General features: G+C 39.2%; 1 protein-coding gene across 4 annotated transcripts in view; it reads left to right on the plus strand.

Annotated features, from left to right (window-relative positions):
• LOC109612658 (serine-rich adhesin for platelets) overlaps positions 1-19150 on the plus strand; it is a 30314-nt gene extending 11164 nt beyond the window's left edge. For 3 of the 4 annotated variants that reach the window (XM_059128528.1, XM_059128527.1, XM_059128529.1), the window contains exons 3-6: positions 7430-7844; positions 7907-10253; positions 13138-14963; positions 17746-19150. In XM_059128528.1, coding sequence (XP_058984511.1) covers positions 7744-7844; positions 7907-10253; positions 13138-14963; positions 17746-17830 — 4359 coding nt within the window. In that variant the 5' untranslated portion in view covers positions 7430-7743 and the 3' untranslated portion in view covers positions 17831-19150. The remainder of the gene's footprint in view (positions 1-7429; positions 7845-7906; positions 10254-13137; positions 14964-17745) is intronic. The other variant, XM_059128530.1, reaches the window with a different exon arrangement.
• The last annotated feature ends 569 nt before the right edge of the window (positions 19151-19719 follow it).

A 19719-nucleotide genomic window follows, 5' to 3' on the forward strand; every position in this document is an offset into this window, starting at 1 on the left:
GGGTCAAAACCTTGAAAAGACCTCAGATTGGGAGATATCAGAATATGGACCGATTTCAATTTTTGGTACAGAATGTGGAAACTTTTTGAATCAGGAACCCAAAAAATATAGTAATTGTGATGGAAAATAGGGTTAAAGTCCCCAGCGTACTTGACATTTGAGAAAATGCGGAAAAATTAAAAAAAAACAGGGAGAAACGGGATATATCGAGGGCAGTGCAAAAACCCTAAAAACTAAACTATAAATAATACCTTTGAAAAAACTTGGTAAAACCATCAAAATACATGAAATAGGGGCTATATTTCTGATATTCCGTATATAAGTTCTCCGAGCGTTAAAACATATCAATATCGCGATTTAAGACAATTAAGCCAAGCCACTTTTTATCTCCTTCATAGATGTGAATCCGAAGACTACGTCCTTTCGTTTAATCAAACACTAATGTAAGTAGTTTTTTCTTGAAAAAGGCCCCCAGTTCCAATGGCCAAAGGACCATCGTCCCCGCCTTGTGTCTCTTTGTCTGTGTGAGAACGGTTTTGAAATGCGTGCTCCCGTTGAGCAGCTGAGAGTGGGTGGTGTTTTTCTATGCTGCAATGAGAATATGTTTTTTTTTTTGCTTGTAATTATCCTTGTTTATGGGTAAAGAGATGTTACTCTCAGTCAGTTGGACAGCCAGCCAGTCAGCCAACTAAATTGTTCTCAATAGGGGAGGATTGTGTGTGGTGAGCCTTGTGTGTGTGTGCTTGTGCAATAGTATTGGTGTATACAAGTGTTTGTGTAGCGGATATGTCAAAGGATATATGTCACAAACACAATGTTATTCTGTTTTCAAATAGTCACACACATACAACATACACACACATACAAGCATGGACAAGGGCTATACACATATGTTTCCCCCATTATACCTACGCCCACTCCCACATGGTGGGCAAGTAGAATAAAATATTACAAGTTCTTCTTATGGAAACAACGAAGTTTTCAATAATTTACATATGTATGCAGCCATGTACATATGTATATTTTTTGGGGGAATAATAATAATAATCATAATAAAATTTCCCTGGCTGCTTGCCTGCCGTCTGTCCATCTTCCTGGAAACATGTTGGTTGGTGTTAATGATTGTTGCCTTTGTTTTTGTTGTTGTTGCTGCTGCTATTTTATGCATTTTTGCATTTTATAAGAAAAAGTCAAATGTGCCACACAAAAACATAACAATATCAAAAACAACAACACCAAAATATGTGGAACATTTGCTTGATGAGGAAATTTACCACGAAACAAGGCGAAAAAGTGGTGAAGAATGGAGAAAGGATGGAGAGAGGGGTGATGATTGTTGGCATACAACTTGTAACATGTTTTGATGGGAAACAAACATTACAAGTGGTGTTGCTATCCATGTTTGTAGGCTGTTTTTTTTGGACGTGGTTGTTGTTGTAGTTGTTGTGTTATGCTCCAGTGCAATGTTGTCATTCTGTTATTAGTGTCATTGTTTGGATTTGTACACCCTACCCCAGAACAGGGGCAGGGTAATATGAGTAGGTTTTGAATCAAAAGTTTGGGATTGACTCTGCGGTTTTTTTTCAGAGCAAGTCATTATTACAGAGATTTTGGGAAAGAATATTTTTTGGAGGCGGGCCAGGTACCCAATTATTTGACCCAGTTTTCACCAGGTCCCACCGAACCAACATAGATTGAAAATGCTCATATAGGGGTTTAATGTCAAGGTTGGCTAAAAGGCGAATAAGGGATTAAAATGGATTAGAATCGGTTCACATATTAGTATAGAACCCATATAACGGAATTATAAGATTTCATGCTTTGCCAATGGAATTAGCTGCAGTTTGATATGCACAACACGTCCGCGTTTCCGTATAGCTCCATATAACCGTACAACTTTTTCCAACGAAGTTGCTATAGTTTCTTGTTCTAGACTCTCATTAAATTCACACCCTGGAAAATATTTCGAAATTGGTTCAGGTTTCACGTAGTCCACTCATTTTCGTTCCCCCTGATTTCAGCTAATTTGAAGGTTTTATCCCCGAATAAAAGTTTTGGCGGAATTTGCTACAGTATGGTAATTAGGGTTCTCATTGAGTTCATCTACTCTGTAAAAAAATTCGAAATAAATCCAGGTTCTTGTGTAGCCCCACATTTTAGGTAATTTAAAGATTGACTCTACAGGGTGAGAGGAAAAAACTGCAACCAACTTCGGACTGATGTCATTTCCAAGCCACTCGTCCGACATCTGTTAAAATTATTCCAGTGACAGCTCATAATATTGTTTACAAGCGTGCAAAAGCATTTTGGTGAGAACATTTCAGAAAAAAAGTTATTCGTGGTGGAATTCAAGCGTCATAGTGTGATTTCTTTATATTTGGCTGGAAAACCACATGTTGGCTATCGTTAGAGCACTCCAGCATTTAAACGTGAATAAATCTTTTGTGTCTCGTACCACTGCTGGCGTAGCCCGACGTCAAGGAAGTGGACGGAAGAAAACAGAAACATCAGCAGAAATGGTTCGAAAAGTAAAGAAGCGACTTGATCGAAACTCGTTTCGCAGTGGTCGAAAAATGGCTCGTGAGCTGAACATATTGCAATATTCCATTCGGCAAATATTGAATAATGAGCTCGGGGTAAAGCCATAGAAATTCCAAAAAGTGCAAGAACTTACACCGCAACAGAAAGGAAATAGACTCAAAAGAGCTAAAGAGTTGATTTGCTTGGCCGAAAGTGGTGAACTACCGAATTTTAGTTTCTCGGATGAAAAAACATTCGTTGTCCAGCAGTTTGTAAACAAACAAAATGATCGTGTTTACTTTCCAAAGAGGTTAACTGACTATATGCACCTTCGGTTGGCCACCAGAACTCAAGCGCCGGCCATGGTGATGGTGGGGGCCGCCATAAATGCCGAATATTATCGCGAAAATTTTCTGGAGCCTTGGGCATACAAACATTTTGACCGCAGACCTTGGACATTCCAACAGGACTCAGCACGACCCACCCAAGAATGGTAAAAAAGCGAGGTTCCACGCTTCATTTCCAGCGCACAATGGCCACCAAAATCTCCGGAAACCCCCATGAGTTCGGGGTAAAGCCATAGAAATTCCAAAAAGTGCAAGAACTTACACCGCAACAGAAAGGAAATAGACTCAAAAGAGCTAAAAAGTTGATTTGCTTGGCCGAAAGTGGTGAACTGCCGAATTTGGTTTTCTCCGATGAAGAAACATTCGTTGTCCAGCAGTTTGTAAACAAACAAAATGATAGTGTTTACTTTCCAAAGAGGTTAACAGACTATATGCACCTTCGGTTGGCCACTAGAACTCAAGCGCCGGCCATGGTGATAGTGTGGGCCGCCATAAATGCCGAATATTATCGCGAAAATTTTCGGGAGCCTTGGGCATACAAACATTTTGACCGCAGACCTTGGACATTCCAACAGGACTCAGCACGACCCATCCAAGAATGGTTAAAAAGCGAGGTTCCACGCTTCATTTCCAGCGCACAATGGCCACCAAAATCTCCGGATACCCATTCTTTGGACTATTGTGTCTGGAGTATTTTGGAAAGCAAGGTTGGCACTAAAAAATACCAAAGTGCCGATCACCTCAAGTAAACGCTTCGCCGGAAATGGGCCAAAATACCACCGTTTGAAGGCCATAATTCGTGCCAAAGGTGACCAATTCGAACAAATCTAAACGGGTTTTCAGTGACTAGATTTAGGCCCGCAAAAAATGTTCATTGTAGGTCCACTTTACTTTTGCCTAAGTATCTAATTTGATATCTTGATTTTGATTGTTTTCGAGAAAATTAGTTGTGATTTTATATTTTGTGTTTCTTTGTGGATAGATTAACTCCGCTCAAAATAATGGATCTTCAAAATCTTATCATTTTAGGAATAGTCGATTTGGCCACAATTCAAACATTAAAAACGGTGAAAAAGGTCAACTAGCCGAGATTAACTTAAGTTTTACCCATTTAACTTGTTTTTGTTTGACAAGTGTGGGAAGGTTGATTTTGTGTTGGCAATATTAGTTTTGAAAAAATACCTGTCACATACATTCCAGTGCATTTTGTATATAGAAAAAGTTAATTTGATATATGTCGTTTCGCAATCTCGTGTTTAGAGACGGGGTCGGGGTCCAATTACTATAAAATTCTTTTAATTGGAAAAAAAATATAGTTAGCGCCTAAAAGTATGCTATAAAATTCTAATCGAAAACAGAAATGCTGAAATGGTCGACATTTATGATCGTTTTTGGGTAATTAATTTGTGAAACATTTCTCAAACTACGGCCCATGAACTTTTTACATTCTAGTGGTTTAGGGTATCACATGGTCGACCTAATATAGCCCTTTTTGCTTGATTTTTTTCGGTACTATTTTGGGAAACAAGCAATGTATTCAAATGTCGTCTTCATCGTGGGCATGAACATTCATTCGTCCATTCATCCAGCTATCCAGTTAGCCAACCTTTTGGGAAACTAGCAATGTAATCCAACATGCTGCTCATGTACATGGTTCACTTCCTTCCACCCATCTATCTAGCCATTTACTTAGTCAGTCAGTCAAGCATATTACATGTGACTGCGTTTTATGCACTTACAACAGACCCTAACCGACAAAACAAAAACAACAACAACGTCACTTGTTTGGTCACGACACACATACACAAAAACTGTCACATAGGGCCCTTCATGGGAGTATAGCCAGCCATGCAGCTAGTAGCTAGCTGGCTCAGAGCTTGTAACACACATGTTTTGTAGTTGACACCTGAATATGTTTCTTTTTTTCTGTTGTTTTTGTTGTTGTTTAATGTTGTCATTTCCTCTCTACCACTACCACCACCGCCGCACACGGCAACACCAACCAAAAAGCAAAGTGCAAATGTGTTTTTCATTTAATGATGGAAATATTGTTGTTTCTTTATATACCTGTCGTTGCTACTGCTGTTTCTGTTGTTGTTGTCATTCAAGTATGGTTTAATGTGACACATATGTCGAAATTTGAATTGCATTTTATTTTGGGGGGAAAAGGAGAAAAGAATAAAATATGAAGGTACTTTTAACCCTTCATTTCAATGTCATTCACTGTTTGTTTTGGGTTATTTTATGAAATCTAGACAAAAAAAGTACAGAAAGCACACATGGTGTAACCAGAACAAAGAAACGCATAGAGCGTCTTACTATTTTTTGAAACAGGGGGTATTTATGCACTTCACGGTTGGAAAATGTGGCCATGAACACAAAAGTGACTAAAATCTGGGGAGGATTATGTCCATGTTTTTGAAATCAGAAATAGCACATCGGAAAATGTGGATTTTCAAAATACCAATAATTCGGGCGGCATCCATTTATTTCAAATTACAGCCAATTCCTTAGGAACATGTGGCTAGCACTCATCTTCATGATTCAACATTTTTTGAGAATCCTCCAAAAACTCGACTAGATCTACTCCAAATGGCCTGAAATGAGTTTCGAAGATTGTAAGCCTCCGGGTTTCTATCAAGTGGAGTTGTACGTGTCCATTTTGAATTAATGTCGCAGATCTCGGTTAAATCATCTGAAAAACCAGTAAGGAAAAGTCAGAAGTCGGGCGGGGTCGACTTTATGATACCCTACACCACTATGCATAATTAGTAGAGCCCGCATAACAAAAGAATTTATTTGAATATCATTCAGGTCATTTGGACTGATATTGGCTATTTGGTGCACAATTAACCCGAAATCGGTAGAAAATATATATGGGAGCTCTAGCAATATCTGATCCGATTTTCACCAAATTTGATATACTTGCTTCTAGACTGAATTCGGTCGGATGTACCAAAATCCAGGCCATTGGGACTGATATTGTCCATTTGGTGGACAATTAACCCGAAATCGGTTGAAGGTATATGTGGAAGCTATATCGAAATCTTAGCCGTTTTCGATAAAATTTGGAAGAGGTATTTCCGAGCTCTATAAGATATCTGGTACCAAAGATCATTGATGTCGAACGCATATTTCGAATGTGAGGGACTTAAACGCCAAATCGGATGAAACATATATATGGGAGATATAGCAATATCTGAACCGATTTTCACCGAACTCAATGTACTTGCTTCTAGACAGAATTCGGTCGGATGTACCAAAATTCATGATTTTTGGACTGAAATTGGCCATTTGGTGGACAAATAACCCGAAATCGGTTGAAGGTATATATGGGAGATATATCCAAATCTGAATCGATCTTGTTATAATTTGGCAGATGGGAGCTATAGCTATATCTGAACAGATTTTCATCAAAGTTGATGTACTTGCTTCTAGGATGAATTCAGTCTTAATTGCCAAAATTCAGCCCATTTGGGCTGATATTAGCCATTTGGTGCACAATAAACCTGAAATCGGATTAAGGATATATATGAGAGCTATATCCAAATCTGAACCGATCTCGATAAAATTTCACAGAGGTATTTTCTCGCAGTATCTGATGTCCGGTACCAAATTTCATTGTTGTGGAATGCATATTACTCTGGTGAGGGACTTTAAACTCTAAATCGGATAATACATATATATGGGAGCTATAGCTATATCTGAACCGATTTACATGAAATTTGTGGTACTGGTTTCTAGACTGAATTCGGTCGGATATACTAAAATTCTGGACTTTTGGAGTGATATTAGTCATTTGGTAGAAAATTAACCCGGAATCTCTTAAAGATAAACATGGGAGCTATATCCAAATTGGAACCGATCTCGATAAAATTTCACAGGAGTATTTTCGAGCAGTATCTGATGTTCGGTACCAAATTTCATTGTTGTGGAATGCATATTACGCTTTTGAGAGACTTTAAACCCCAAATCAGATGAAACATGTATATGGGAGCTATAGCTATATCTGAACAGATTTTCTCCAAATTTGATATACATGCTTCTAGACTGAATTCAGTGGGATGTAATAAAATTCAGGGCATTTTGTTACTTATATTGGTCATTTGGTGCGCAATAAACCCGAAATCGGTTGAATATATATGGGAGCTACATCTAAATCTGATCCGATTATAACTAATTTGAATAGGTTTCGTCCTTGGGCCAAAAAATATTGTTTGGAAAATTTCAGCTCAATTGTATAATATATGCGACTGCATTTTGTTCACAGAAATACATGGACAGACGGACGTACAGACGGACATGCATAAATCGACTCAGAAAGTGATTCTATGAAGATCCTCAAAAGTAACTATGGGTCTATCTCGCTTCCTTCTCCATGTTACAAACAAATGCACAAACACATAATACCCTGACCACCTTGTGGTGTGGGGTATAACTAAAAACATCACCAAACGTGTTTTGTCCTCGACAACATTCTAACTCCTCATAAAAATCTTCCCTACATAAATTTCAATTTAATCCATGAACTAATCGAATTTCCATTTTCCTACTCATTTCAGATGCACTCGCTGCCAGCTCAAGCCTAATGACCGGTACCCATTGCCGAGACTATAATGGCAAACAATATGAGACGGGTATGCATTATATGCCCGGACCGGATTCATGCCGTTTGTGCATTTGTGATAGTGGTCTGCCGAAGGCCTGCAAAATGGTTCTGTGTGAGGCTTTCACCAAATGTAAATCCTTTCAAACGGTTGGTTCGGGCAATAACTGTTGCGAGGTCATTTGTCTCGATGATCAGCTGGCCGATGGCAGTACGGATTTTGGGGTTTGACTAATCGTTAGTGGCATTACTGCCACGCTGTCACTGTCCATGATATTTTTCCTTATCAATCGATTTAGACGTAAGAAATTGAGGGCCCGTGAAAATCGGCAAACGGCAGAGGATCAACGCAGCATTGTGGGAAGTATAGGGTGAGTTTGAATGAACTTCTCATATGCAATTCCATAACTGATATTTGCTTTTTACCTTTCAGTTATATTGCTGGCAATATGGGTTATATGGAGGGCAACCTCAGCAGCATGGATTACACATATGGTGGGGCAGCCCACTATCCCTTGTGGAAGCCACCAAGTGGTTATTTCCCACGCGGTGAAGCTCCACCACCCTACGATGAGGCTGTGGCCATATCACAGGCGGAGGCTTTGAGTGCCCAGTGTGCTGCAGCTGCTGCGGCAGCTCAGGTAGCTGCCAATCAGAGAGCCACCATGGGCATGAACTCTGTGGAGCTACAGACGGCGGATATTAATCGCCGAGCCCAGCAAATGCAACAAATACAACATCACGCCCAGCCTCAACAACAGTCCCATGGCCAGATGAGCCATCAGACGGGCCATGTTGTGCCCACAATACAGGCCCATGTCTTGGCCGCCCCACAGGGCCAGGTGTCTGCAGCGGCGGCGGCCAGCAACCAGCCACAATCACATCAAATTACCCAAAGTACCACCAATTTAATAAATATCAATATAAATAGTGGAGGAAATATAACCACCATAGCCACCGGAGAGAACCATCAACCACCCTATAGTTTACAAGATGAAGTAAATAATTCGGCTGCCGTAATGCAAACATCACAGCAAATGCAATTGCAGCAGCATCATCACCAACAGCAGCAGCAGCAACATCATCAGGCGCAGCAGCAGCAACAACAACAACAACAGCAAATGTTGGCTGCCACGTCCACCACATGTGTTGGGAATAATGCCAACAATACAAATCGCCTACACATAGCCCAAAGTAATTCCATTTGTGTACAGACAATGACACCAATGGTCTCCCAACACCAGCAACAACATCAAATGGCTGTAACCCAACAACAACAGCAGCAGCAACAACAACAACAGCCATCAACCACCCAAAGTGTTTTACAGTCAGCTCAAATAATGACATCAACCCTGACGGCAAATGCCTCATCGGCAACGGCCTCCTTAAGTCGGCAACAGCATCATTCTGGGGCTGTGCAAAATTTGGGAGGTTCCACAAATGCCAATGATTGTGGCTATAAAAACTGTCATCTAAATGGCACAACTGTGAGTAGCAGCAGCAGCGGTGGCAATACTGTGTCACGTCGTTTACAGCGAGCCACAGAACCACCGCCCCTACAACAATATGTTGTCGATGTGGAGGTGAATGTAAGTCAAGGTTCTAGTCGTGGCTATCACTCACTTCCTCCCTGTGCAAATGGCAACGTTGCGGAGAGCGGTGAAGTAATAGCATCTCCTACCCAATTTGGCAATGCTTCACCATCGCTGACAGCAGCCATTTCAACGCCTGCCATAGATGTGGATACATCCAATGCCACAAATGATCTTTCAACATTTGCAGCAACATCTTCGGAAAATCATCTTATGCCAATGTCAACAACAGGCCACAACACTTTGCCTCTGCAACATTCTCAATCCAGTAAAACATCCAGCTCAAATGGTGGCTCCAAGTCATCAAACTCCTCCTCTAGCTCTTCGTCGAAACGTTATCATCGTACCATGCCCAGATATTATGCCGTTGCAGATCCATTAACGCAAAATCTCAGTAGCAAATCATCCAAAGCCGAAGCCAAATTGGCTGGTAATTCATCGGCCAACAGCAATGCATCGTCATCCACAACCCCATCTTCGAATGCTTCCTCGTCGTCGGCCTCATCCAAAAAGCCAACTTGTCAGTGCCCTGTACAGCATGTGCCAATGTCCTACATGGGTTCCACACAACTTAGCAATGCTCAAAATGCCACCAACAATGCATTTTTCACTGTCCTTAGTAACAAATTGAATTCTAGCTCGTCTGCCTCGAATTCACCCTCACCCAGTCAGCATTCGTCATCCTCGGCGCGACTGCAAGCTAACTCGAATACCAATTCCCTAAATTACCCACAACAGAGATCCACAAAATCGTCACAATCATCGTCACAAACTGATGGCAGCAGCAACAACAGTATGATACCAAATTCTGCCAACAACACCATGAAACGTTCATCCAACGTCGGAGGACATTGTTATTATGAGGGCAAAATTGCCACCATCTCGTCGGGTGAACTTATAAATTCAACAGGATCGGCGTCGTCGGGTTCAAATCTACAACAATCTCAACAGCAGCAGCATCATCATCATGGCCACGCCCATCACCACAGCCATCATTCGTCGTCGTTAATGTTGCCACCCCAACATCATGACGACTCGTCGCCCATAGTTTTGGGTCGTGTAACGAAACGTAGTTCCAGCAGCAGTGGTGATCGATTGCGTAGTGCCAGTAGCGGCAGTACACGAGCATCGATGGTAGATAGTACCACGATTACATCGCCAGCAGCTGCTGCCTACTTGAATAGCAAGGTATGTATGAAGTAACGGCTTGAATGTTTTGCAACAGTTCTATTTTCTTACAATTTATTTAACTTTTTTGAGATCATTTGGAGTTGTTTGCCTCTTTATAAATTTATAAAGACTATATAGAAATATTAAATTATTGGAAAAAGAATCAGAAAAAATGTATCAGCAATCAATACCAAGTTTGATGAAATTGACGCCTTGGCGTTCAAAACCTTATTTCATAATCCTGAAGTTACACAAAATATATATGAATATCTCGAATGTCGAAATTTCATAGCTACAAAAACTATGACTTGTTTTTAAAGTCCATAAAATGCCATCATACATCTGTTCTGTCTGTGGAAAGAGGTAACTGTGACCTATATTTCCAAAGCCGGGAAACCTAGTCACATATTACCCAAAGACTATAGATCCCCCTCTTCCTTTCTAATGAAAATCGGTCAGTGGAGACAGCTCCACACGAAGTTGTCGGAAATATTGAGAAAAATATTGAAAAATAAAACTTTATAAATGTACAGCTTTTCTCAATACAGAGGGGGCTTTCAACAACGTGAAGCTGGAGACAATCCACAATACTTTATATGCCTCTGGTATTTCCTCTACCCTGATTGAATGGATTCATAGAATACTAAAAATTAGGATAATATATTCAGGATTGGGAGATACTTCCACTAGGAAAGCTGTAAGTAGAGAGATAACCACAATAGCGTATGAGGATGACGTAGCGGTGCTGATAGGTGGTAGATGTGTTTAGTGTTTAGACCACAAGCTGTCACAGTTGCCTCACCTGTTCTGACCTATGGGTGCCTTGTCTTGTGAGATGCGATCCACGTCGCTCATTTCCTAATTAACCACTGTGCAAAGAGCCGAGTCCTTACTGATATCTGGAGCTCCCAAGAGCACTCCTAAGTCTGCTTGAACGTGGTGCTAAGGAGTAGGATGAGATTTTTCGCGTTTTGGCCATGCACGGCCGGAAAGAGATGTTTGGGATGCTGGTAGATCTCCTCTGGTCCTCTGTCTGACCAAGATGGAAGAAGGCGCCAGTGCTGGCGTATTCTGTCAAAATCTAATCATTAAACGCTTATATAAGCTTAATGACAAATGTAGCGTTTTTCAGTCGATATCTGAGGCCATCTGGCCGGTAATCTCGAGAAGAAGAACAAGCTCCCTTCTATCACTTAGAGTAATCAAATATCTGATAGCAGTGTTCCTGATAATGTCGGAGAAGATCTGTCTGTTGCAATCACGCTACAGTCTAAACTAAAAGAGATAGGAAGCTAAAATTTTGCACAGATCTCTCTTTTGTCCGCAGGCAGGTCAAATTCGAAGATGGGTTATATCGGTCCACGATATCGTATAGCCCCATATAATGGTACCTCCCGATATTCGGTATTTTGATGATGTTAGCCACATTTTCTAATGGAATGGTCTGAAAATCCACACAAGAAGTTCCTTATGAGTACTTTATCCCTTGAAAGATAATTATCTGTATAGGTCCACGATATTGTATAGCCTCATATAATGGTACCCTCCGATATTCGGTATTTTGATGATTTCAGCCACATTATTCAATGGAATTGTCTGAAATTCCACACGAGGAGTTCATAGTGGGTACTTTACCCCTTGGAAGAGAATTATCTATATAGGTCTACTATATCGTTAGCCCCCCATATAACGGTACTCCCAATATTCGGTATTTTGATGATTTTAGTTACATTTTTAAACGGAATTGTCTGAAATTGTACGCAAGAGGTTCTTTGTGAGCACTTTACCCCCTGACAGAGGATTCTCTACATAGGTTAACGATATCGTATATCCCCCATATAATGGTACCCGCGATATTTGGTATTTTGATGATTTTAGCCATATTTTCCAATAGTATTGTCTGAAAATCCACACAAGGAGTTCTTTGTGAGCACTTTAGCCCCTGAAAAGTAATTGTCTATATAGGTCCACACTATCGTATATCCCTCCATATATCGGCACCTTGCGATATTAGATATTTTAAAGATTTTAACAGGTGGAGGGTATTCACTGCGTTTTTACTTGTTTGAGTCTATTTTCTTCCCGTTGCGGTGTAAGTTCTTGCCCTTTTTGAATTTCAATCTAATTGCTCACCTAAAACCAATGTTAGTCTGAAAATAAGATATATCGATTTAATTTTGGAAAACAAGCTGAGCGGAGGATTTATATGTGTTTTTCTCTAACTTGCAAACGTTTGCCTTTTTTATAATTATATTTGATTCACATAACTTCAACAATAACTGCCATAACCTCAAAAAAGTTAAATAAAATCTAAATGTTGTCATTCTTATATCACTGCATCTTATGTACAGAAAAAAATCATATATCAAATGACTTGTCACAGCCCTGAACAAGTCATCTGATACTCCAATATATCATTGTATTTTATATTCTCATCTTAAAAATAAACGCAATCAATCAATTTCTTTTCCATTCATCAACAAATTTTGATTTTACAGAACATTACCTCATTACGCAGACAATAACAATCATCATTTCCTATTGCACTACAAATTTCATATAATTAGTAGAGACTGCTATATCCTCTCTCTCTGTTTAAATCCCCCCACCACGACCATAACTACCACCACCACCACAACTCTACCATTCACCACAAAATTATATCATTTCTCTTCTATGTACAAGAAACAAAAACCAAAAAATCAATTCAAATCAAATAAATTAAAAAAGACAAACAAACTTAAATCGAAATAAAAAACCAAACATTTTTCTTAAAACTTTCTTTTTGTGAACGTTTTAAAATGTGGATGGATTGATGTTTAATGTTTGTCTGTGTGTGTGCGTGTGTCTTTCTGGAAATGGAAATTCATGATAAAAAAACCAACACTTTCCCCCGTAAAAGGTTGATGCCTATTTGAGTTTTGCCCATGGACCCGGAGCAGGCCACCACTTGAAAGGCTATAACAATGATATCATGAATCCAGCCTTACCACCGAAATTACATAAAAGTCTAACGAATTTAAAGAGTTCATCATCCTCGTCGGGACACAATAACAACCACAACAACCATCACCAACAACAACAACAGCAACACAACAACACTAATGTGATCGCCGCCACCTCAGTTGGGGCAACAACAAATACTTCACATCGAAATAGCTCATCACATAAAATGAATGATGGCAACAACACTAACTCATCCTCAACATCTGGCAATTGTTTGAATAACCACCCATCGGGCGCCTATTCCAATAGTAGTAGTTCCAATCACATCAATCCCTCCTCCCCATATTCGGCAGCAGCATCTTCTTCAACGAACACCTGCTCCTCGTCCTCTTCCACAACCGCTGTACAAACCATTTATACACTAAGTAAGCCCTCTGCTTCTTCCTCCTCCACCTCCTCGTCCTCTTCCCCATCATCGGCTGCTCTAATTGGCCTGACCACCAACACCACCACCTGCACATCTACACCATCTACGAATCAGCAACGACAGCAAATGTCAGCCAACAACAAGGATCATCATGATCACATTATGAAAATACAGCCCCCCTCATTGACACTACCATTGAGTACTACGTCAACCACATCCTCGTTCACCAGTTCCACCAGTAAAATTAACTCTTCAACATTTTATCCTTTGCAAAACAATGTTACATACACGCTGCCAAAGAATGTGGGAGGTGGTAAGATGTCGCTCAATAGCACCATCAACAGTGTGGTCAGTAAGGTGCCGTCGGTCATTAGTCTACCGCCGACGGGCAGTGAGCAAGCGAACAACAACTACTACCATGGCCATGGCTATGGTGGTCTACTGCCAGCCGCCGATACGGCCTACAATAGTCATCAGTATTTAAACGAAATGCATGGATCCCAATCCACGCCCTCATCCGCATCAGCGTCTGCAACAACATCCAAGAGTACTACACTGCCAAAGATATTACGTTCGAAACAACGCGATGTACACAATTCCAGCCTAGCTCCCTCGAATATCAATTGTAATCAGTCAGCAAACAATGCCACAGCAACAATGTCGTCGTCTTCGCCCTCCTCCGCCAACAATCAATATGCGGTTTCGCAGTGTTCTATGCCAGCTTATCCAAAACAGCAGCATCATCAACAGCAGCAGTATGTCTCCAATTCTGCCAATTCCCCCTCCACATTGTCAAATGGTGCCTCATCATCTTCAGCTGCTGCTGCTGGCAGTAATAACACCAATGCCCAGCAGCAACAACCAACCAATATTAATAATATGCAAACCCAAACCATAACATCCACATTGGCTGTTAATTATTGTCCAGAGGATTCTCATTTGAATGGGCCACCACATTCACATAATTCTTCTTCATCTCCGTCGAATAGTAATAATGTCGGGCGTTCCAACTCACCCTTTGCCGCTGCTGCTGCAACATCGCCAAACAATAGCAATTCACACGCAACAAAACAATTACCTGTGTGCACCACATCCAAAAACTGTCTAAATCCCAAGGAACATTTTCTACCCAACGACACCAGTTTGGATGATGACTATCTGAGCGAATGTGAAAATTGTAAAATAGCCCAAAGCTCGAAATACTATTTGAATGCGGAGGCATTGACAAATGTGGGCGGGGGACCCCAGGAGACAATGACACTGCAACGCAAATCATTGGAGGAATGTAAAGATGAACCGGATACGGGATATTATCGCATCTCGCATACATTGCCAACAAATTCGAAAAAGAATGCGTGAGTAGATAAAATATTTTTTATAATTTTTCCAATATTTTAAATAATTTGTCTCAGTTTATTATAGAAAGGTAGTTTATAAAGATGGGTCAATTTATAAGGCGCAAAAAGTATCGAACTAAACAAAAACAGGTTAAAAAGTATCAGTCAGTTTTGCCAACAGATGTATACCCTCAGCCAATGTTCGATAATTTAAATATATTTTGAATTCTGTTATAATTATACAAAATGATGACCCTCTATAGAGTAGGCTCCGAAGGAATGGGCTAATATTGTCCATTTGGTATCAGACCTACATAAATATGATATAAATATTGGGACGTGCCAGATTTGGACTATATTGGTTACTTCCTTTACTTTATATGACGTTTGTGACAATTTTTAAAAAATGTTGAAGTTCGCGTGAGATACCACATATATAGTCGACCGAAGTATTCCATTTTCTACTTCATCTAATACAGATAAAAATATTGGCAAAATTATTCGAACATTTATAACAAATTTTATGCGAAATCATAAATTCCATATTCATCTGAGGTTTATGTTTGAGAGAATCATTTAGGTATAGCAAGTAGTAAAGAATCGCTGATTTGACTTGTGACCCTTTGTGGGTGAGGTACCGGAAGGGGTTCGCAGATATATATCATCTTCTTGAAAATAGTTCCGTGCTTATTTCGCTTTCTTTCATCGTTTTGTTTTTCAAAATCTTAAAACGTATGTGGGGGAGGTACCAGAAGATATGATCCGGTCTCTACCATATTTATAGCAGATCTTGCGTTGATGGAAACGTTGAGATTTACCAGGTCTGAATAGAATCTGATTTTAATTTCGCGTTTTATGAGCTTCATGGATATTCAAAATGTTGACCCTTTGTGGGGGAGGTACCAGGCGGAGTGGACCGATGTATTCCATCTTCACAGCAGATCTTGTGTTATTTTTATGGCATGTGTAAAATTTGAAGAGAATCGGATGCTTATTTCAGAATTTGTAATCGTATTGACTATTTAAAACTTGGACCCTTTGTGGGGGAGGTACCAGAAGGAATGGTCCGATCTCTATCATTTTTATAATAGATCTTGTGTTGACAAAAATATTGTGATGTACCAAGGCTGAATGGAATCGGATGTTAATTGCGTTAAATGAGCTTCATGGATATTCAAAATGTTGACCCTTTGTGGGGGAGGTACCACAAGGTACCTAACCAATGTATCCCATTTTCACCCCAGGCCTTTGGATAATAAAAATAGTTTTGGAATCATCTCTAAAATATAAACCCATTATATTCTTAACCTAAAACAGATTCTGAGAAAAAAACTTAGCAAGAAAAAGAAAAAATGGACGGACTCACATAGCTAGATCGATTCTGCTCTTTGAGCTTTTAGTGAGGCTAGAACTGATATTACGGGGTGTGCCAAATTATACTTATAATACTCTCTCCACAGAGTAGTACAGGGTATAAAGGCAACGATTGGTAGTTCTAACGAAGGCCTTAATTTACAGAACTACAATTTATATTCTGAAAAAGGGATGCCTTTAGAAAAACCGGATCTTCTCTACAAAAATTACTAACAGAAGTTCGAGCTCCGCGGCCCATAGATCTTTCCGATTATGTATATCCGGAAAAAGGTCGACTTAAATTGCGTCCATTGCCGTTACACTCATGTGTCAATAAGGTTGATAATATTCAGGGAAACAGTTGTCAAAGCTCCAAGTGGTTTATTCCCTTAAACAGAATACCTATTATGAGACCCATCTTTCCAATTATTCGTGCTGATAACATAGTTGGCGAGATCATCAGTACTTCTAGTATAGCTCGACTGAATAATAATCTCGAGTGGGAGTACTCAAAAAGTACGAGTTCTACAAGAAGCTTGTTTGATGTGGGAGCCCTTGCGTGTCTCCTGATAAGAGAGGGGGTCAAAATTATGGAGATTACTCTAAGAATGAAATCTAGTGGAAAAATATATATTTTTGCAGATTTGTGTGTTCTGGGTTATTAGCAAACCATTTTTGACGTAGTTATGGACTGGAGAGGAAAAAAAATAATTACAAAAGATTGCATTGCAGGAGATCGGTGGGGTTTGACGACAACTCTCGATGTTGAGCTGTTAACAAGTGGTATAGAAAAAAAAATACAGTATATTTGAAATCTTGATATCGGGAGGAGTATTACCGAGTAGAGGGTCAAACTTGCTCGGAACTTTGAACAGCTCAGCTACGAAATAGGGCTGGAACGCCTTCACCATAGAAATATTAATGCGAGGCAGCTTTGGTCTATCATAATTCTGGTATCAGATGTTATCCCCTTCAATAATATCCAGTATATCTTTTCCTTTTCATATAGTGTGTTGGAGACAGTCATCTCGAAATCCATACCTTCCAAAGCGCTTGGTAATGGTTTTATTCGCTATATATGTTTAAAAGCTTTTGTTCAATTGCCTTTTTTCTGGCCAAGGAGCCTGAGGAGGCCTGTTAATATAACTCAATCCCTCCGCCCCTATTACTTTATAATGCCACCGCAACAAATTGTAAAAGTAAAGCGTTTCAGGTAATAACAACTAAATTGGGAAATACCTTAATTTATTGCAACTGCCAAAAGGTGGAAATTATCAATCGGAACAATACGTATGACATGAAAACATTTAAAGCTGATATTTGCCTTAATTGTAGACAAGCTTTCATCGAATTTCTAGAAAAAAAGTCTTCTTCGATCTTCGAATTAATAACCCTGTTTTTAATTTTTAATTCAAACTAACTTTTTGTATTATCCTTTCCTTTCCAGCCCCGTCAAAACTAATAATCGTGATCAATGGTTTTCAACTATACCAGCTGCTAGTTCATCATCCGAAGAGGATATCAATGAATGAGATTTAACACATTTTCTTTAGTATTTAATAAAGACGCTAGAGAGAAAATAAGTGCGACAGTAAAAAAGCAAGCGAGCGGGCAAGCAAGCAAGCTAGGAAACACGTAAGCAGCTAAAGTTTAATCTTAAAAGAAACACAACAAAAAACGCATACCAAAGTTCTATACAAAAACAAATAGATGTTGTTAAATTAAAATTAATGAAAAAAAATTAATTAAATAATAATGGTATTATTTGCAAACCTAAGAACAAAAAATAAATTTCAAATGAAATGCAGAACAAAAAACAAAAAGATTCAAAATAGTAAGAAAATAGAAAAATTATGTGAATTTTTAAATAGTTCATAGATGAGCAAAGAAATAAGACACACACACACAAACAAACAAACATGGACAACACATCAACATATTAAAACGTAAATGCAAAAAGTTTGATGTTTGAATAAAATTGTAAAGTTTTGAAACGAAATTAAATGCCAGTCAGTACACTGTGTGTGAGCTAAAGAAATGTGTATCTTTCATGAGTCGTCGATTGTGTAAATTTGATATTTTGTATTCAAATCTAACTCTTCGGAGGTAAATCTTAACTTGTAGCAACCTCACTGTTGTCACAGAATGTACGGCAGCCAAATAGTAAAATAGAACACTGGGCTTCCCGAATCGTGGATTCGACTGTCATCGTAGAGTTTCTAATAAAAATATTGTAAAAAATTGATAAAAAATAATGTCCCATTAGGCTTTTATTGTCCCCCTATTTTTTTATACCCTCAGCCAATATGGCTAGAGATACGGTCAAAACGTGCCCAGTCAAAATAACGGTTTTAGACCCTAGGTCTCTTTGTACCAAATCCGTTTCAGGATATTTGGAGTCAATCTAGCGAAGTACGTCCATCCGTCTGTCTGACGCACAATACGCTCGAAAGGAGTATACGATATGGTCCAAACTTGGTGATGTACCAATATTTTTGTCAAATAGATCGAGTTCGTAGATGGGCAATATCGGTCCACTCCGACATTTTCAAAAAAATATATTTTTTCTGTACAGAAATGGAAACCATAATTCGATTTTGCTCCAACTTTGCGAATCCTAATATTTGCGTCAGTGCTAGATCAGGTGCGACAATGGACAATATCGGTCCACTCCATCAAGTACCTCCCCCCAAAGAAGGGTCAAAATTTTGAATACTTATGACTCTCATAAAATGTGATGTACGTTGTCTTCTAATTTCACACATCCCAATATTAAAATAAAACATTCGAAATTAACTTTCATGGAAGATACATCGATTCTACTCGCAGAGTGTTAATATTAAGTTAATATTACCAAAGAATACCAAAAATAAATGAAAACGACACCCTTGAACTTGACGAGAAATACTAATTATCATTTTATTCCAGTCACATACACAAACAGATACAAACACACACACAAAGTAAACAGTTTGGAAACGAAAGAAAACTTGGAAATAGTTGCAGAAGTTTTAAATGAAAAGGTATATACAAATGTAACATTTTTTTGATACTGGAATCAGGGGAAGGGTTATACAGGATGAGATTAAAAAAAAACAGCAACAAAGTCTAATGCCATAATTTTTACATTTTTTTTTAAATTTTATTGAATGAAAGCAAAAAATATCGGAAATAGCATCAAATTTTAGAATAAGTTTAGATTTGTTCGAATTGGTCACCTTCGACACGAATTATGGCCTTCAAACGACCAATGAAACCGTCGCACGCTGCCCGAATGTTGCTATGCGATATTTTGGTCCATTCCCGGCGTAGCGCTTGCTTGAGGTGATCAACACTTTGGTTCTTTTTAGTGCCAACCTTGCTTTTCAAAATACTCGAGACACAATAGTTTAACGGATTGGTATCCGGAGATTTTGGTGGC

The sequence above is a fragment of the Musca domestica genome, unplaced genomic scaffold (genome assembly GCF_030504385.1).
Source record: "Musca domestica strain aabys unplaced genomic scaffold, Musca_domestica.polishedcontigs.V.1.1 55, whole genome shotgun sequence".
In the NCBI taxonomy this organism is placed as follows: domain Eukaryota; kingdom Metazoa; phylum Arthropoda; class Insecta; order Diptera; family Muscidae; genus Musca; species Musca domestica.